Consider the following 20859-nt stretch of genomic DNA (forward strand, 5'->3'; position numbering starts at 1 on the left):
GGCTTTATCAATGCTATAGTTCTATGCAGCTACATTGAGTGTGACCAGGGGCCAGCAGAGCCCTCTGGTCAGTATTTTGCATCTGATAACACTGAATTATATACAACATGATGACTAGTTCACCACCTGCTGAGGCTTAAAGATGGCTGTTAAGATTTCGACTCAAAACATCTCCCCCCCCTCCCCACCCCCCCATCTTCTTCCACCCCAGAATGAGTCACCCCCTTAAAAAAACCCAACAAAACGAAACAAAACAAAAAAAGGCAAAAAAGAAACAATCTCCACAGTTCCTTTTTGTTAACTCCTTCCCAGCTAGAACTGGCTTAGGGTCACAGGGAGTGCTGCCCAGGATGGTTGTATGTTTGTTTTCATCACTCCTGAGATTGAAGGGAATCTGACACATGCACCAAAAGGCACTTTCAAATATATATATATATATATATATTTTAAAAACAGTGCTTCTGTTCTAAGAAATTCAAGTTAAGACAGAGTGCCTTTCACTCTCTTTAGTCATAAAGCAGGTAAACGAGCAATATCCCAGCTGACATTAAAAAACAAAAAAAACCCAAAAAGAAACCTGCAGCAGAGACAAGTGTTCATGCGAGACAGCTCAATATTCTAGGAAAAAAAATACAACAGAAAAAAAGGAAAAAAAAAAAGAAACCTCCTATATCACCACTAAAAATAACAATACAGTCAGCAGGGGATATTAATTAAAAAAGCTGCCACATCTGTACAGTTCTTGCTCCTGCATCGGCTCTTTTCGTTAACGTTGTCTGTGGGTTTGTTGTTTTTTTTTGTTTGTTTGTTTCTTATAATTTTTTTCCTCCTTCTTCTTTTTTTAAATTTTTTTTTTGTTTGTTTTATAATAAGATGAGGTCAGTTTAATCTTCCTCTCCTCCCCCGTACATGTCTGCCAGTTTCTTGAAGCGGGGCCCCCAGTCGTTCAGGTAGTCGTAGTCCTGGTCCCCGGAGCTGGAGGAGTTGAGGGAGCTGACGGAGCCGGCGGTGGAGCCGCTGCCCTCGTAGTCAAAGACCAGCAGGGAGTCGTAGGGGGGGGCTGTGGGGTCGTTGTCTGCTGCACGCAGGCCCTGGAGGGGTGAACACATGGTGTTAATGCCCACCGTGGGGTTTGAGGGCTGGGGGGGATGTTTGGGATGCCCGCAGCAAAGCTAAAAGGGAAAAATGAGTGTCCTGGGGCTTCCCAGATGCACCTCCACGTAGAGAGCTCTCAGCTGCTCCCTGCAGAAAACCCAATGTCCCAGTGTCCCTAAAAAGAGTCGTTATTTCCAGTTGTTTATTTCCAATGATCCACTTCTGGATCTGGAAAGCTTTCTGTCCTGCCAGTGTGCCCTTGCTGGGGTTGCCTGTTGAGATTTCCATCTTAGCCAATAAAACAAAAACCAGCACCCTTCCTCCACCACCAATATTTAAATTCTGGTGTTTTTCATTCCTTTAGGAAAACAAAATATAAAAAAAAAATCACTGCTGGCAAAATTCTGCAATTAGGACAAACGTGGGGTGTGGAATCCTGGGCAGGGGGCTGGGGAGCATTGCTGCTCCTGTGCAGCGTGGGCAGCAGAGTAGGCAGGCCATGGAAATGGCCTCGGGATATGGAGAAAAAGAATTGCTTTGCTGCAGAGCCCAGCGTCAGGAAAAGCCTCGTGGAATAGCCCTGCAATAAAGCAAATGTTCCACATTCCCACCTTCAGAGGCCCTGACCTCAGTGTGGGGAGATGGAACTGGTTTCAGCAGCAGGGGCGTGTGTGAGGAGAGTGAGTCTTCATGGGTGTGTGTAAATGTGAGAGAAGGATGGGCAAAGGGACAAAGGAAGAAGGGATTTTAATGATGAAAATGAGAAAAGCACAGCAGGAAATGCATGTAATAATAGAATTAAATGGCTGTAACATTTATTTTTCTGGCTTAGGAAATGGATGGTGTGCTTTGTCTCGGAGGAAATAATGCATTGATTGGTTTGTAACCACTCAATCACTCAAAACTAAAAATGAGATAAGAAATACCAACTGGATAGATATTTACAGGCAGAAAAAGGAGAAGTAATCTAACATAAAATAAAGAAATTCTCTCTGATCTGTGTCTATCTGTGCTGCAAACTCTTTGAGGCTTTACACCAAACAGAGCTTACGAGGAAGGCACAGACTGCTGAAATAATTACAAGTCCAGCAGCCACAAATGGCTCATTCTGCCTGGGTTCTAAAAAGCATGGTGTTTGTGACACCCACAAGACAGAAATCTTGGGCTTTTTGTTGGTTCAATGCCTTCATTAGGCCAAGCCCTGCATCCTTTGCTCAAATCCTTTCCCTGGCTGGCATCAGATTTCTGGCTGAGCAGCAGCACTGCTTGTCCCGTGCAATCAGGGAAACCTGACTTTAGCTGGCTGCTCAAGCTTTGAAGATGTGACACAGGACCTCCTACAGAACATACCTCGTTAATAAAATCACCAATATCCCCTGGATGTGGGATTACTGGTCTTATGGGATACTGTGGCTCAGCACCAATAGGTCTTTCATCCACCCTTCTGACTCCAGGTGTCTTGTTCAGCACGTGATCCATGGTCTCTGGCTGCTGGAGCTGGCTTAAATCGTAATCCTGTGACAAATGGGAAGGCACAGTGTGAAAACCAGAGCTTTTCCTTCAGATCACCTACTCACTCCATGTGCAAACAAGTCAAGGACTCTAATTCTCTTTCAGCTGAAGTTTGATGGCAAATCTTATCCCTGGGTATGTAGCACCTCCATCTGAATTACAGATGAACCTGACCTCTGAGGAGCTCATAAAATTGACCTCCTAAGAGTGTATCTTATAAGTTAAATTAAGTATTTAAATACTTCCTGAATATTTCACACGGTGTCTAAATATTTGGGATGAAACCCTGGCTTTTGTTTGTGTGTGCAGAGATGTACACGTAACTTTTTTGATAAAATACACAATATAATGTAGAGACACAGAGTTAGTAGACATATTATTGCAATTACATTTCTACAGAAGTAAAAACATTAAAATGTGTATTGCATTTATGCATGTAGACCTTTTCAAAGTAATTATGTTCTTTTTCCTTGTGAAAAATCCCAATAGAATAGGTTTCTATCACAAAATGAGAACCAGGTAATATTTCATTAAAAATGTATTCATGTAGGTAATGGTGTTTTGCTGCTTATCCTTTTGCTGTTATTTTTAACGAATCCTTCCTAAAATATTTAAACCTACTGTGTAGTTGCCTGAAACCAGATACTTCAGCTACTTGGAATGCTTAGAACAGTGCTTTGTTCTACCAGGAAAACTATCCTTGTGCTCAGATGGGGATGATTGAATCTCCAGGAGCAATATTTATAAATAACTTGACAGCAACAGGAAAAAAAAAAAGAAATGTTAATTGCAAGGATTTTTCTGTGGAATAAGAACTTTTCAAGGTTTGGTTAAACTCCTGCCTCAGAGTTTTCCATGGCAGGTCTCATCAGGCTCACTTGCTTGCCCCCAGGACCTCCATGGCAGGATGTGCTGCAGTGGTTTTGGGGGATCCCTAAGCACTGACCTGAAACCATGCAGTCAACAAGCAAAAATAAAGCCATTACACAATGTACAGTGACATAATCTGCATGAACATCATATCTGAGAGTGTCCTGGGCTCTTTACTTGTGCTTGGTAGGAGTAAAAAACCGGTGACTTCAACACGAGTGACCCAACTTTGCTATTTTAGGTGAGGAATGGGACAGGCAGCAGTGGAAAAGCACATCCCAGGAGTGCAGGCCAGGGAGGATTTCATGAATATCAGGAAGTTTTCATGCAGTATCAGCAGTGGTGTCTGTAGGAAGAGCCACTGGAGGAAAGCTGACGTGTTCAGGCAGCCTGTGGCTCAGGGCTCTGTCACCCAGCACAGCTTTGCCACCGCGCGCTGCGTCGCGAGAGAAAATCCCCAAATCTCTTCAGACATTTCTCACAAACCATGTCCAGAAATTAAAAGAAATTAAAGGCACATTAGAGATGATTAAGTAAATGCAGGGAAAGCCCACAGAAGATCAAGCAAGCCACAGGGGTGGGCAGGGCAGTAGCTGCTGGCTGGTTTTACAAAGATGTCTGGTAAAATGCACAATTTTAATGACTTAAATAACAGAAATATGGTTTGAACATGAGTGTCAATGGAGTAATTTATAGTCCTTCTCCAGGAAGGTGCCTGGAGGGTAGAAAAATCCCTGTGGCACTGGCCTCCTGGCATTGTCCTGCTTGCACAGGAGGGTGTCCCACTGATATCCTGAATGTCCTGGACCTGCTATCCCTCCACCACACCAGGGAACACAATAAAACTGCCTGGTCGTAAATAAAAGAACACAACCCTTTGCATGTATTTTACTAAAAATAACGTGGTTTCTGCCTTTTTTTGAGAGTACAGATTGCACCTTGGCCACAGCTCAGGGTCTCCTCTCACCTGATCCTCCTCTCCACCTCCCTCTTCATCATACTTGAGGATGTTGTCCCTGACGTCGTCCTCGGGGTCGATGAGCAGCTGCTTGGTGTGCCGCTCCTTCTCCCGCCGCTTCATCCACACCACGAACAGCAGGACCATGGCTGCAACGGGACAAGCTGGGTCAGCTGGCACCTCCTGCAGCACCAGGCCAGGCTCAGGGTGTCCTAACTCCTCACCTACCCCTGCCCACTGCAGGGAACCTCACTGGCTGCTGGCAGGAGGAATAAAATGTTAGCCTATTGTGTGGTCTAGTTTTTAAAGGAGGGATCAGTGAGAGCTGGAAATACTGTGACAGATTCTCACTACAAACATTTCTTTAAGATCCATCGCTGATGCTGATTGAGCTGATATTAATCAGGAGTAAAACACACAATCAAAGCAGGAGAAACCAGAAAGTGTGAAAAGTGCAGCTCTCTGAAAATATTTGATCTGAATTCCTGAGTTCTTAGGATTAGATTTCCACCTTTATTTTATTCAGGGATATAAAGATGGAGGGAAGAGAGCTGCAGAGAAGGAAACAGGTGCAGATACCCAACATTTGTGCACAAGGGGCTGTTCCAGCAGCGTGGCACAGGTTCAGCCTGTTCAGGTCATGAGCCCTGACTGTGACAGTCTCTGCTGTTTTCTGCAGTTGGCCAGGCAAGACTGATCTGGGGAGGATGCACAACATTGAGTCCTGTAATCCAATTTGGCCTCCCTCATATTCTTCTTTGGTCCATGAGGGAGGCTCTTTAGACTTCTGAGATCAGATTAGCCAGGACATTAGCACATGCATTTGGCCATCGACTTGGAAAGCAAATCTCAGATCATCTGAAATCCTTTCAGAGAGCAGGGCTAGCTTTGCAGAACGAGGGAGAGCCAATCTGGTAGCACACAGCCAAGCTCCTCAGGCATCAGCATTTGCATGCCAGGCTTGGCTAATCTCCCTCAGCACAGTAACAGCGAGAGATGAGCATTAGAAACTTTTCTCATATTAAACAACTCTACCCACAGGGAACACTGGCTCACTGCTCCACAACCTCACCCTTCAAAGGGACACCCACATCCCAGGGGCTGGCTGTGTGCTCCCTGTGAATTACTGCATGCAAGAATATCTGGGAACTCAAGTCTCCACTGACATAAGGCAGCCAGATCTTGTCTTCTCCAAGAAGGTGTTAATACATTTGTTTTCATTCTTGTACTCAGTAGCTGCAAATAATGCCCTGAAGAATGGAAGTTCAGCCTGGGCAGCTGCTGCAGCCACACCTCCCACTGCCTGCTCTCCCCTCCATTCTCCATGCAAGCCCCACACTGAGCTGCAGTGGTGGCAATTTGCAGAAGGGAGCAATGGATGGACAGTGGAGGTGGGAGAAGTGTCCCAGGTTCATTTCACCTGGATCAACCCTCAACTGTGCCAAACCAACACAGCCAACCAAGCAAACTCAGGCAGGATGTGAGATCCCAAAATTTGGGGGTTTTAGTTGAGACCAGACCCTGGGGACATGGATAGACTCTCCAACCTGCAGGAGGAGGTGGTTAGGAGCATCCAAATTCTTCTTCCCAGCACCAAAGTGTTTATGCCCAACAGGAATTCAGGGAAGTGAGCGAAGAGGACCGGACAGCTAATTACTGCCATTGTGTGCCAACTGGCACATCCCTGCCTGCCAGCTAACAGAATTGTTTTCAGATAGTTCAGCATGTCTTTAATGCTTATCCCAGATCTATTCAAGAAAGAAAAAAAGAAAAGGAAAGAAATTGTAACTCTCATCTGTAATATAAAACCTCAGCTATTTAGCAGACTATTGAAGTCCTTTTTTCATTGTTCCTTTTCAAGTCTCTCACAACAAGATACCTGACTGGTCCACAAAGACAATATTATAATGGTTACTGAGGTTTATCTTTTTATTTCCCTTTTTTTTTTTTAAATGATACTTTTTCATGCACTTGTGGAAAAAATGGTGCCATTAATGCCTTTACAGCTGCCTTGGAAAAAAAACCACCTTCAAAGTGTCAATGGTGGATGTAGTGCACTCTCCTTCCTTTTATTCACTCTGCAGAATGGGAAGTGCTATTACTGCTGTTAGAACCATTTTTGCTCTGCATGTAGTTTTCCTTGAAATCTATTGTCTTCACCCTTCACAATTTTTTACTGCATTGCTCTTCTAAATGTGTTATTTGTGCAGCTAATACATCAGGTAGCAAGAAGAAGAAAAAAACCCCTTTGAGCAAAGGTAAAGGCATAAACTTCCTTCACAGGAGCAATCCTGGATCTGTCCCCTTGTTTCTTCTTCCTTTTAAAGTCATCCAACTTTGACCTGCTGACTCCAAAATGGACAAATAGCACAAGAAAATCCCTCTTCTGCCTTTTTCTAGGCTATTGTTTAGAGGTCATGATATGAAACAGATAGAAAGGAGGCAAAACACTGGAAGGATGTAACTGTAAAACTGCTCATTGCAAATTACATTTTTCATCACTGATACAGTGCTTTGCAGCTCTCCAAGATAAAAAAAAAAGTCAATTAGAATTACAATGAATGTAAAAATAAGCTTTTGTAATAAAACCCGTAATTTAAAATGGGATAATGTATCTGAAAATGGAAAGAGGAATCTCTTAAATCAAATGTCCTTCAGCTGAAGTTAATTTCAGTCAATAGGATTTTCAACCGTTTTAAATTGTGTTTTAGGACTGGATTTATACAAGAGCAGCAAAAAGAAGACCTGTGTTTAATCACCTCTGGGTGAGCCCAAACTTTGAGCCCAGGGGCAGCAGCAAACCTGCACAGCAAAAGGAGGTGAGGCTGATGAACACCTTCATCTTCATCGGGGTGTGCGACCATGGTGCCCCAACAACCACCCTGGGCTGAAGGGAGCAGCCAAAACTGGGAATGGGGGGCAGGAACTGGGCACCATGGCTGGGCACAGGGATGTTCCATCAGCTGAGCTGGGCTGGGAGAGGAGCAGGGTCTGCACAAACACCCAGTTCTCACTCTCCATGCTGATCCAGTAGATCAGTTACACACCAACACATTCCCAGCACCAGCCCAGGATGTGGATGCAAGTCCAGGGTGAGCCATTCTCCTAATGTACCATGTCATGTCCCCATGAGGTGACATTTGGAGCATACGTTGCTCTGTCTGTGCTCTGTTAAAACACACTGAGGGTAAATATTAAATGTGATTTAGCACCATAACTCCCATTAGCTTTAATGAGAGTCCCATGGATTCATCCTGTGTTTCTTGATTAATATTTACCTCATTGTTCATTTCAGTGCTTGTTTTTATCTATTCCTACTGTGCCAACTCCTGCTTGAAGTTAAAATGATATAATTTTTACTTTTTAGATGTGCACACATGGTTATTGGTAATGCTCATGGAAGCCTGGGACTGACAGCACTCCTGGGCAAAAGGGATAGCTTTGCCTCAAGGAAAGGGATGGCCAGTCCTTCTCTGTGATGTATCCCCAGTCCTCCATCATTTCTGACAAACTGGGAATTCTTCCTCTAAAAACACTCATAATCTCCCCAGTCCAAGGTAATTTTAAAAGCAATGGGAATAACTACCATTCTTCTTTTCCTTGGAACAACCAGAAAAACACAGTTATGCGTTAGCTCTGCAAGGGACTAGCCCAACTCTCATAACCAGGGTATCTGGTACTGGGAACCAGTATATCCACAGCCAGCCAGACATGAGAGCTGTGGGAGAATCTGACAGAGAAATTTGGAAGAAGCCTTCAACCTTTTCCTGCAAAATGTGGATGATCCTATCACACTCGCTACTTACAAGTTGTTGTCAGGTGTAATAATGTTTGCAAAGCTACTGGAAGTCTTAGAAAGACAGGTCTGACACAGGCAGAGCTCATTTTGCTGATGCTGCAGTGAAGGAGATTTGAATGCAGATATGAACCACCTCCCCAGCCCAAGCTCAGTTGCCCTCTGCATGGAGCTTGAAAAATACAAGCTATAGGAAAGAACAACAGGGAAATATGAAGGAGGGTAGATATAGAGCAGATTTTGGGAAGAAATTCTTTAGTGTGAGGATGTGGCACAGGTTTCCCAGAGAAGCTGTGGCTGTCCCATCCCTGGAAGTGTCCATGGCCAGGTTGGACAGGGCTTGGAGCAACCTGGGATAGTGGAAGGTGTTCCTGCCTGTGACAGGAGGGTTGGAATGAGATGAACTTTAAGGTCCCTTCCAACGCCCAGCAATCTGTGTTTTCAGGCCAGGCCCTGTGGTACTCACTCAGCAGGATGATGATGCAGATCAGGATGGCAATGATGGCCCCCGTGCCCAGCCCCGCGGCAGCCACGGCCCCGATGGTGGTGCAGTCGCCGTTCTCGTCACACGGGCACACCTTCACCTTGATGACAGAGGTGTTGTACAAGGGGGGGTTTCCTGAGTCTGTCACAATGATGGGCACGTCGTACACTCCTGCTTCCAGGTACATGATCCGCAAACTGAGCTGGGCGTAGTCCCCTGGAGACCAAGACAGACAGACAGACAGATGACAGGCACTGGTAGAGTCTTGCAGCCACCCTTGTGCAGAGTTCTCTGCCAGAGCCCTCTTCTGAGCCCTGCAGAAGAGGCAAGCAACAACACACCTGGGCAGGACAGCTTCAGACCTCTGCCCCAACAGTCTGGCCAACAAGCAGCCTGGGCTTTGTTCTGTGTGCTCCCACTGCTGCACTCAACTACCTGCATGCCATTTGCAAATCCACTTGCATGTGTTCAATATGGCATCCAACACAAATAGGAACACATGGATAATGTTTCCTGAGGCTGGGCTGCCCCTGGCCACTTGTGCAGGTTCTGTACTCACTCACACTTCCCCCTGAGGATTTTGGGAACTCACTGATGACAGGCACAGCCAGGTAATCCCGTTATGACTGAGCTCTGAGCTGTGAGGGCACGAGCTGTTGCCCCTGGTCTAGCACTCTCTGCCAGACCTCAGTGAGAGGGACCAGCATTGAAGCCAAAACCAGCCTACAACTCCATGATATTTTCCATCCTCTGCTGAAACTGCCAATAAGCAGAGCAATTAGGGCCATTTGTGGTTGCACACTGCAATATAAAAATCCTTCACATACTGGTAATCTTCACACTTACCTAGCCCTCCTGGTTCCATGGTAAATTAAAAGGCTGCCTTTATGCAATTATGGTCAGAGAAATGAACATTGATCCTGATTGTGGCTTATGACAATTACACTGGAGGAACATAAGGAAGACTGATAATAGCTTTTTTCCCCTTGGCCATTATGGATGATTTATACTCTGTTCACTACTGATAACTGTTCATAATTATGAACTGCATTAAAAAAAGCCAAGTGCCAAAGCTCTTAGAGTTATGCTGCAGGTCTGATACATATCATTCCTGATTAACTATCTTGTCTATAATGTCAAACGTAATGTGCTTTAAAAAATAAAAATCACATTAAAAAAAGTGGGAAAGTTTTGGCGTTGGAAGCCGCGCGTGGGGCTCGTTAGCGAAGCAGAGCCCAGATGAGCTCAGGATTGCCTGCCCCGTTTACCATTGAGCCGGGAGATGGTCCAGTTCTTCCTCACTGCAGAGGGCACACTGGGCAGCTCGAAGACGAAGGGCCCCACGTTGGGGTCGATGTCGGCGTCGGCGGCCGTGATGTTGATGACGTTGAGGTTCGGCTTCTCGCAGATCTGCGCCTCCTTGGGCAGCAGCTCCGGCGCGTTGTCGTTGATGTCGATCAGGTAGATCTGCAGAGTGCCCGTGCCGCTGGCTGGGGGGATTCCTGCACGGCAAACACCCACCTGTGAGCACCACTGGGGAGCAGAGGGATTGGCAAGACCACACACCAGCCCCCTCTCTGCCTTCCAGGGCCAGTAAACCAGGATTTTCACCTTCCCCCCCTGGACCTCATTAGGGACATACTGCACTTCCATGGTCCCTTGCTTCATGTGGTATAAAACTTCCCCAAGCCTCCTAATGTTGCTGTTTTTCACTCCTGCAGAACAGGAGGTTGAGTTCTGCAGATCTGTAGCCTGCAGCAATGCCCCTAGTCAAACTAAAACTGCAAGCAGGTGATGCCAAGCTGCTCCTGCAAATCTTGGTAATGGCTGTTTTAAAGAAGAAAAACCATCAGAAAGAGAGCTGACAAGAGGAAGAAGAGGGCTTGGAGGGGAGAAAAACCTAAATATTGTAACCCATTGGTCAGCATTTACTGTAGCACTTGCTGGCCAGTTTTCAGCTTTGCAGACCATTACTCTGCTTCAAAGAAAGCCCAGCTTTGGTGGTGAGAGGTCCCTGCTCAAAGCCCACAGTGTGAGCCACCACCAGACCTGCTGGGTGATGCCACTAACCCCCAGCAGCAGTGTTAGGTCCCACCACACAATTCCCCATCCTCTCCACATCTGTCCCAACCTGCAGGGATGTCCCAGCACAGCAGTCCTGGTCCTCCACCCCTTCTTGATGGAGAGCCACATTTGTCAGATTAACGACTACTCACACAAAGTAGGATCTGCCCTGGCAGGAGAGAACAGCCTTCCCAGAAATGGCACAGTGTTTTTCATTTCTCTCCCCACACATTTATCCGGCAGCTCCGTGTTGGCCTGCCCTCTGCCTGCATGGCTTCAGCAATTCTTTTTAAAGTTTGTATTTTCAGTCCTGGCCTTTCCTCCCAGTGCTAGATACAAAGCTACACAAACGACTTCCCCATCAGGCTTCTGCTTCCACAGACCATCCTTCCCACATTCCTATCTCCATGTCTCAAGGGAGCCTCAAAAATTCTGAAGGAGCCCTGGAAATCCTTTTTTCATGGTTCCCACATAAGCTCTTCAATCATGGACTCTCATCCTTTCATCCTGTAAGCATGGGGTAGGTCTCCCTCTAAAACAATGTCTTTTGATCAGCCTTGAAAGCTTCCAGAGAGGCAGACAGCTCACCAGGATACTGGGGCTGGACGTGAAAACTGACTTTTGGGACCAAGCAAAGTGATTTTACTGCTTTCACATTACCCAGAGTATCTTCTGGGATAAAAGCACTGTAACCTCTGAGAAAGACTGAACACAAACCCTCAGTTCTGAGAGGCACTAACTGGCACGTGGCTGAAATAACCTGCAATTGCTGCACGTATAAATGCACTTTTGTTGGGCCATTGAGTATTGTTGGGATCTGAGTCCTGGTATTTTTGTTTCTTTGTGTCCCTGAGTGCAATTCCGGGGCAGTTTTAGGAGAAATGAAAAGTAAACAAAGTTTTAATGGCCATGTCCTACAAACTGTGGAACATTTCAAATTATTTCAGCTGTCTTATATGGAGAGAGCAAAGACATAGAGCAGGTACTGATGTGCAATGAAGGATCCTTGGACTTTATCCTCAGGAGATGAGGACTAAAATAGCACCACTGGAGTGGTGCTATTTTAGAGACTCCAGTAGAGAAGCTGGTGTGATCCCTGAAATTAAGATTGAAATACTAATGACAAAAAGGAAGAAAATGCAACTTATGCATCTACATTTAACTGTTGAATTCTCCATCACAGCCTTTTTCACAGGGTCAGTGTCTGCATTCCCACAGCAAGGTGTAAGCCAAGGTTTTCATGCTCAGCTCTTTGTTTCATGAAACCTGCTGGAATATGACACATTTAAGTTCTCAGCTTCTCTGGGAGATTGGCTGAAATTGGCTGAGGGGTTCATACACTGCCAGGCTCCACTCTTGTGTAGACACAGCGTGATCCAAGGGACTCTCTCCTCAGAAACCAGGTTAAAACCACACTGTTGATTAGGATTCCCTTTTTGCCCTCCTTACATTGCAGCCAAGACTTTTCTTAAAGACAGTATCTCTACACTGGAGCCCAGGGAGAGAAAGAGAGCACGTCCAAGGAATATTGGCTAAACTTCTTTATCATGTACTGAGAACAGCAAAAAGAACTTCAAGGAAAGAAGATGCTGCTGTGTCTTCAAGAAAGAGAGAAAAATCCCCAGCAAAACCCTTGACCCAAAGCTTTTCTTTGATGCTGGAGAACCTGGAACTTGGGAGCAATGTGGTAAGAGTCTATTAGCCTAGATGAAACTTTAGCTGTTATCCTAAGCACTCTAGACAGAATTTTAAATAAGGTGTTGCTTTATGTGCATTTTAATGGCTGCAATATACCTGTGATAGATTATTTTTTCAGAATAAAGAGATTTATCTAGGCCCTCACTTTCTGAGCTGCTGAATGATGGATGTGGAGGTGCTGATGCACTGCTGTATCAGCACCACAGCCAGGGAAAGGGGTTAACTCCACATCACATTGCACCAAGTGCTTGGAATCAGATGGTGAGGATTAGGTTGATAGGTTCAAACCCTACCACTGCATCTGTGAACAGCCCTGGCCTACTCATTTGACCTGTTTTGCCCTGTGGCTTTTGCAGATGAACATCACTGGACCCATTTGAGAATATTCTGAATTTCCCTGTCCTCGTTGCCTTCATGGAGGGGAATCTCAGGATGGGGCTGTGGGGTGTGTCCTACCATTCATGGCACAAAGAAGGGGCAAAATGCACTTCTTGGTACAGCTTCTCAGCACTGAAATGCCTCCATGGGTTTCCCTCACCCCTGTAACCTGGGATGCAATGATTGAAGTGATGCATGGAACCCCAGAGGGAGGAAGTTTTCGTTAGCCCTGCAACCACCACCAAATCTGCTCATAATGACCATGGCACCTCCAGCCTGAGGGATCACACAAACACTGCCCTGGAAGCACCTGCAGAGTATGAGCAATAGATTGAGGTGCTCACAGCCAAGCCTAGACTGAATTGTGCTGCTGAAGAAGGGCTCTGGTTTGAGTGCTCAGCACCCCAGAGCAGGAAATGAGGATGGGTGAGGGGGAGGAAGGCCTTCTCCTTGTCCTGGGAAACTCCTGAACCTTTTCCAGATGGAGGAACTGAGGAATGAAATACCAGCATGGCCACATTTGGGTGTGGTTATCAAAACTCATCAGTTCCTCCTAACCAGGATTAGGAAAAGCAGAGCAGCAGCACTGGGCTGCCTGCCCTTGAGTGAGGCCAGCACAGCTCTCAGTGCTGACTGGACCAAAAGCACTGAGTGATCTTCAGAGAGGAGAGCAAACAGGACTTCTCCAGGAGATCTAACTGGCCTGAGTGGCGTTGGTAAAAAGCAAAGCAGCACCCAGATGATCTGATGATGGCTGCACATTTCAGGCAGGCAGTGGCCAGAAGGAGCCCAGCTCCAGTGACAGACACACCTTTTATGAAAGCCACCATGGGTTCAACAGATGGGCTTATTTTTAATACCCTCCTGCCATCCCATAAAATTATTTCTGGTTTCCTGATGGAAGGCTTCCTGAATGCTGTGATCAGTGCCTTTGGGAGGATTACCAGGACCGGTGTGCTCGGCAGCCCCTGGAGAGCACATCCCTCTGACACTTTTTTAAGTTCAGGCTACACCGCCACACTGAACTCCCCAAATCAATTTTCCATTTGTCCTCCCTTTCCCTTAATAACACTCCCCGTATACTGTGCACATTTAATTTACTCCAGCAATTTCCCGTCCCACTTTCACATTTTTGACCATAAAAACCTGGGAAAAAGATAACTTATACTGACAACTCTGTCAGGGCATCATTTCTCTTAATGCATCACATTAGAGTCTTATTGAAGCATGAACAATGTGAAGCCTGGGCTCACCGTTGTCAGCCGCCAAGAATGTGGCCTCGTAGACATTATTCTTAATGTAGTCTGACTCTCGATCAAGGACAGCAGCAGTAGTGATCTGACCATTTGTGGCATTAATGTTCAGCCAGTTTGCAGGATCTGACAGCTTAGAGTATCTACAGAGAAAGGAAATAAATACATGGCAGTCTTTTCACTGACATATCCTTAATATTGCTTGAAATACGTTTTTTTTCCTGGACTCCTGACCTGTGATTCAAAGGACCTTTGGATAACTGGTTTTGTTGACAAACACAATGCTAATTGAGTATCTGGTTTTTGACCTTTACAATTATTCAATTTTTCAATTACTTTAGTTTTAAAGGTTCTTCTTTCCACTAAGTGCCACTTACATGCCAGTTTCCCGCTGCTAGGAGAGGGCATTTCCTGAGGTCTCTGCAGCTGAGCAGAAATGGGGTCTGCAAAGACCATTGCATTTGTATGCCTAAATTAGAGGATGGATTCCTGCTTTCTCCTGCTCCCAACCTTGCCCTTCTGAAACCAGCTTTTTAAAGTCAGAGATATTCCTGTTTTCTCTCCACCACTAATAAACAACAGTTTGGGAATACCACACTGTCAGTCACCTCCCAACTACTCAATTCACAGCTGTTTTCTATTCATGTCCCATGAAACCAGCTGAGAACATGGGGCTTTTTTTGGGCAAACTCTGCCTGTGTTCAGATCAGTGTTTTCAGTTCATGCTTCTTACCTGCTTGTTTTCTTGCTTTTCTGCCTACCAGTTTCGTACTGTTTGAAGTGAGATGGACCATAACTATCCAACTGGAAGCTAATAAATGGCCAGACTATAAATTACTGAAATAAGCAAACAGAAGCTGAGCTTATTTCATGGGTAACTCAGACCTGCTGATAATTTTATATAATTTGTCATTAGATATGCAGGTGAGAGCATTACTGGCTTCTGGTGAATATCCCTTTCCAGAATTGGGCTGTTTGAAGCAGAAACTCAAAGGGAAACCTGAGCTGAGTCAATCCATGTGAAGAGAAAAGCAACACACAGCTGCACAAACTCCTGCCAAAGGAAAGAATTACATTGCATGGAGCTAGACTCTTTGGGATGTTTTCATTTCAATATCACTGGTGTGAGGCTCCTGCCCTTTCTCTGCTAAATGACCAGGGATCCAGTTTCAAAGCTGGCTTTGTGAATGTGTCTGTGGCTAATGAGGATAACCTGAGGTGTGACACTGCCCATGCCAAGCTGTGCATTACTGGAGATGCTCCTGCTTCCTCATATTCTATTTGTAAAAACTCTATTTCATCAAAGATTATTTAGAGACTGAAATCTGTATGCAAGGCTCTAGCAGCTGGATCAGTTCTTATCATGGATCTGTAGGTTTAGCCTTTTGGGTACCTTTTTTCCTAACTCACCAATGCCAACTGTGAAGTAAAAAATAAAATATCTTTTTTACATCTCACAAAGACAGGGCCCCAAAACCACCCCACTGGTTCCTGCAGAGCCTGGGCATTGGCTGTCCTGATGCAAAGGGAGAGAGACTGCACTGGGGTTTGGAAATGAGGAGCTGTGGATGCACAAAATGCATGTCCTGGAAGCCCTAGAAAGAAACAATGCAAGTAACTGGCTGCTCATACTCCCAGAAAACTTTACAAGACCCTACCCATGCCCTGTGCAATGACAGGAACAGCAGGTGCTCGTTTGGATTACAGATCACCCCCCTCCAGGTTAGAGGGAGTACTCAATCACAAATGAGTTGTTCTCTCCTCTGAATACCAGCCTTGGTACAGACATCAGGGAAATAAAGACCCTTCAAAGGCCAATATTTCAAAAAGAACATAAGAAAAATGGGCTTGTTAGTTAGGATGGTCTCTTTCCTCCAAAGTCACAATCCCTGTCTAAAGACAACAAGATGAGGCAGTGAATAAACTGCCATTTTCTAGACCCGACAGCTCTGTGCCAGGTGAAATATTTCAAACTCTTCCTGACACAAAATGTCACAACTGATGCAAGTTTAAGTGGCCTCACCCGTGGTCATGTCCTATACTCAGGTTTTGACAAAAATACCACAGCTCTTACAGACTGGGAGCAAAAAAGAAAACAATTTCTGTGGAGGTGTAAGTATCCAAGATCAGGAAATGCATTTCCTGTCTGCACAGAGGGAGCTGAAATAGTTGTGAAAGTGTCACAAGGACTCATTCTCACCTACACTTTTCTGCCAATTATTTCCTGCTGGGAAGGTGTGTGAGCTGGGGTCCTGGACCCTGGATTCAGTCCCTGCTCTGCCCAGGTGGGACAAAACAGAGTGAGTGACACCCTCCTGCTCACAGCACGAATGAAAAGTGATCTTAAGCTGCTTGGATAGAAACCTGACTTTTACAAGGTTAAAATTTTGCCACCTGAATCCCATTCATAGGGAAAGCAGCTAAGGGAGGTTATGTTAGGCAGGTGCTCTGAAGAAAAAGGGAAGTTTGGAACAAATTGCACCTATTGGGAGCAGGCAAGGGGAGCACTGGTGAGATACAGACCAAGTGCCAATGGCCTGGGAATGGCTGTTTGACTGCTCAGGCAACACTGAACAATTTGGCACTTTAAAAGCCTGCCCAGCAGCTGTTTGTAACCTCACCAGCCTTGCTCTGAACCAGCTACAGCTCCACTTCCACTGTGCTTTTAAGCAAGGTTGAACCTAAATGCTCTGGAAGCAACACAAGGCATGATTAAAAATCCCAGCCATTCCCTTTGAAAACCCAGGCCTAGCCCTTTCTATGCCTCAGTTTCCTCCCATAAAACAGAAATAACAAAGATGCCTTTTTCTAAACCTCTGTGTTTATGAAGTGCATGAACCACACAGGTCAGAGCACCCTGGGTGAGGCAGAGCCAAAGACTGGGTATGAAGCAGCCCTGACCTCTGTAACAACAGAGAAATCTGCTTCATTTGAAGGTGTGATCTGCCCCCCAGCAATCCAGTAACCCAGGATCCAACTCTCTCTGCTCTCCTTGACCCAACTGCTCAGAGCCTGCCTTACCTGGAGCAAGGGGCTGTGAGTTTACAGATGCTCGACTGCAGGTGCCACTCCCTGCCAAGATCTCATTCACATCCCACCAGCCAGTTTGGAAATCAGCTTTCAGCTGCTTGTCTCCCCCAGATCCGTGCATCTGAAGCCCCCAGCTGCAGGGGAGCCCCCAGGCTGCCTGGTGTCCCACCTTACTGCCTGCTGCATGAAGCGATCAGGATCCACCGCCGAGAACGTGGTCAGCACCGTGCCCGTGGGCACCCCTTCCTCCAGCCTGATCAGCTTGTGGTTGGTTGGGAAATACGGGGCTTCGTTGACATCTGTGACTGAGATGGTGACTCCTGCTGTCGACTGGAAGGACATCTGGATGCCACTGGCCAGGGGAGCTTGGTTTGACACCATCACTGTCAGCATGAAAGCTCTGTTCATCTCGTAATCGACTGCCTGAAACAAACAAACCAGCAAGTGTAGAGCCAAGCAGAGAATAAATTCTACCTTCTGGCTGGAAGCTGCAAGACTAGAAGGTAGATGATATCAAAGTCATTGCCTGATCTTTTTCCTCCTGAGCTCAGTTCTTTTGAAGGTGTAAATCCAGAGCAACTTCAATCCAGTGGAGGATTTGGCCTTCCAGTTTTTGGAGGGTCAAGTAGTTAAAAAAAAATTCCACAAAGGAAAAACTGCAAACAGCAGGAAGCATTTGCCCTGTATTTTGTTCCAATGCTAAGTGGTTTCCAAAAGACAACCTGCCTGTGAGAGCTGAGCATCAAATGAACAAACCCACCCAGGGCTGCTCTAATGCAACAGGTGGAGCCTGTTCAGAGGGTTGGGATGAGCACTTAGCAGTGCTATTAGCACTGAAACTGCTGACTGTGGAACCAGGACAGTCTCTGTGGACTCATGAGCCTGAAGGGCTCTTTATTTTCCCTCTTAAATGAGTTTATAAGCAGAGGTGGAGCTGCCAGGAACAATCCCTGGTCAGGTTAAGCAGGTGGTCCTTCCACTGGGACCTCTCATCCTCCTACAAGGCACCTCGTGGTCTCTGGAGGCTGCCTACAGCCCTTACAGCTGGGTTTTGCTGCTGGGAGGCCACAGATCTCTTCTCAACACACACATGGAGACAATGTGTCTGTCCCAGGAGCCAAACGGAGTGAAAAGCCTTTGCTGGCACGACTGACTGAGCCCAGTATTATAATAATTTCTAAACCATCCCACTAATTATTATGAGGGAAGTCGCTAATCATCTGCCAGGGAGGCTTGAGTTATGCAGGATCACACCTCTGCTTGTTAAAAACTGCTTTGCCATGATTTATAAATTTAGAAGCATATCCATCCTCCCTAATACCTTCTCCAGCGCTGAGTCTGCAGAGCACTCACTCAGGGTGTGAAACACCACAGCTACACCGACTTGGACAGGGATTTACAGCAGCAGGAGCTGCCTGCCATGTCCTGTTTAAAACCCAGTATTGTCAGGAGGGAAATCAAATCATAGGAGCCTACACGAGAGAAACAAATTTCAGGGGCAAGAGGTAAACCAGCGGAATCTCTACTCGATTGAAGTGCAAATGTTCCCCATGCTAAATGGCTTCCTGACAGGCAGGGCCAACATTTAATAAATAAAAGGAAGCATAAAGATTCCCAGTACACCCACCCGTGCTGACTCACGGACTTGTGCTGCATTCAAAACCAATGCATGCTGAAAGTTCCCATTTAAACACTATTCAAGGCCTTGAAACAATTTGACTAATGCATTTCCTCAATTTCTTTTCACACCCCCTCTAATTTATATTCCTGCAGTTTTCTTTTTTTTTTTCCTTTTTTTCTTTTTTTTTCTGCTGCTCTTTTTGCTAGGCTGTCCACAGCCACCCTGCTCCTCCCTCCCCAAGGGGTCTCAGAGGCAGCTGGGGCCTGAGCAGCTCCATGGGGAATGGTGTGGGAAACTCCCTGCTGCTGGTGCTCAGGACACACAGCTCTGCTAGGATGTGGCCTGATGTAAAGTAGTGGGGTTTTCACCCCAGAACATGTAAGGCTGCTCTCTAAACTTTTTCCTCTTTCTTCTGGTAGCAACAAAACTTGGGCTGCAGAAAAAACATGCAAGGAGCAGAGCTGGACCAGGATCAGGCACCCCAAAGGTTGTCTAGGAGGCATCAGTGTCACCAAACAGTGTCCACCACACTTCAGTCTGCAAGACAGAGCTGATCTGCTCATTTCTGCTGTGTCCACCAAATCCTATTTTACACAGTTTTGTAAAAAAAAAAAAAGGTAAAATCAAGAGTCTGTGCTGTGCTGGCAGTTTGGGCCATTTAGCCCCATGGGACAGCAGCCCCTTGCAGCCACTGTCCAGCCCTAAGGCAGAACTTCTTTCACAACTTAATAAGCAATTTATACCAGAACTGCTCTTCCCTCTGCTCCCTAAAACTGCCTCCCTCTGAGGATAATGGTGCACAGAGCACTCAGTGTTCCTCACACCACACTCACCCCTTCCACTTCCATGCATCTCACTGGAAATGCTGCACACTGGTCATTTGATGGGGTTTTAGGGACACAGTGGACTTGATCTTGTTAGCTTAACAGCTGGACTTGATGATCCCAGAAGTATTTTCCAACCACAATGATTCTTTGATTCTATGGCAGCAGGATCCTGAAAAAGCCCACAGAGCCACTACATCTGGGACAAGGACATGTGGGACTCTTGCATACTTTGCACTTGACATGAAATGAAAAAGCAGCACTTTTGCAGGTACTCCTTGCTGGATGTTTGGTGTGTGATCTGGCTGTGAAATAACCCCTGGAGCTGCTGCACATCCTCCTCCTTCACCAGCACCTCCAACCTGGCTGCAGCAGAGCGATGCTGAGGGCTTGCCATGTGTCCTCCTTTTCTTTTAACTGAAGTGAACAAATCTGCCTGGTGTTAGAGTTGAGGCAAATAATAACTGAAGCTTCAGCAGCATCTCCATTATAAATTCACAGCTCTGATCCATGCAGAGTTTATAATAACATTTTACTTAGCTGGCTGCCACAGGGCAGCCACTGCTGCTCTGGGAGATTGTCTTCAGACTCTGCGGTGTCTCATCTGAGTGGGAGGTTTCCCTCTGCCCTTGATCAAGGCTTTCTTTGAAGATTAGGGTCTTGCACAGTTTTGGAAATGGTTTGGAAAGGCAAAAACAGAAAAGGGAAACGTTATACTTTTGGTGATCACACTGGAGATACAGATGGGGTTTTGCTGAGGGCAGTTTCAAAATGGCCCCCACGAGCATAATCTGAACTCCAAAGGCAAATCTGGCTTGGAAGGGTTTCTGGCCCTCCATTTCAGGCCCCTGAAATGCTGGTGAAGTGGTGGGATTCTGCACAGAGCCTCTGTCCCTGTGCTGCTGCTGTCACTCCTTTGCTTGCAGGAGGAGTGATCTGTGGGTGGCTTTGAAGAGCCATGTGAAAATCCAGCCATGTAGGGTCTGTAAATAAATGGTTCATTACTTGACTTTAATTTTTTTACCTGTGTTTTCAACCCACATCAGTGATCAAACCAGCAAGAGACTGCTCCAACACAGCAAAGAACAAGCTCTGACTGGCCACCCAGTCTGATGAGAATACATCCTCCAAATCTTTAAGCATATTCACTTATTAACAGAGAACAAAATATTTCAAAGAAGGTGAAATCCTAAGAGTCTTCCCTTCTTCACCATGAAAATTTAATCACAAGCAATTTCACTCATTCTCCTTGCTGAAAATACACCAAAAAGCCTCC

At 45.9% G+C, this 20859-nt stretch overlaps 1 protein-coding gene across 2 annotated transcripts in view; it reads right to left on the reverse strand.

Annotated features, from left to right (window-relative positions):
- Nucleotides 1-202: 202 nt before the first annotated feature.
- LOC129127871 (cadherin-4) overlaps nt 203-20859 on the reverse strand; it is a 421144-nt gene continuing 400487 nt past the window's right edge. For both annotated transcript variants that reach the window (XM_054644769.2, XM_077187244.1), the window contains 7 exons: nt 17308-17561; nt 14109-14251; nt 9984-10217; nt 8698-8931; nt 4445-4584; nt 2446-2610; nt 203-1091 (listed from right to left, as the gene is read on the reverse strand). In XM_054644769.2, coding sequence (XP_054500744.2) covers nt 885-1091; nt 2446-2610; nt 4445-4584; nt 8698-8931; nt 9984-10217; nt 14109-14251; nt 17308-17561 — 1377 coding nt within the window. In that variant the 3' untranslated portion in view covers nt 203-884. The remainder of the gene's footprint in view (nt 1092-2445; nt 2611-4444; nt 4585-8697; nt 8932-9983; nt 10218-14108; nt 14252-17307; nt 17562-20859) is intronic.

This window comes from Agelaius phoeniceus, chromosome 17 (genome assembly GCF_051311805.1).
Source record: "Agelaius phoeniceus isolate bAgePho1 chromosome 17, bAgePho1.hap1, whole genome shotgun sequence".
In the NCBI taxonomy this organism is placed as follows: domain Eukaryota; kingdom Metazoa; phylum Chordata; class Aves; order Passeriformes; family Icteridae; genus Agelaius; species Agelaius phoeniceus.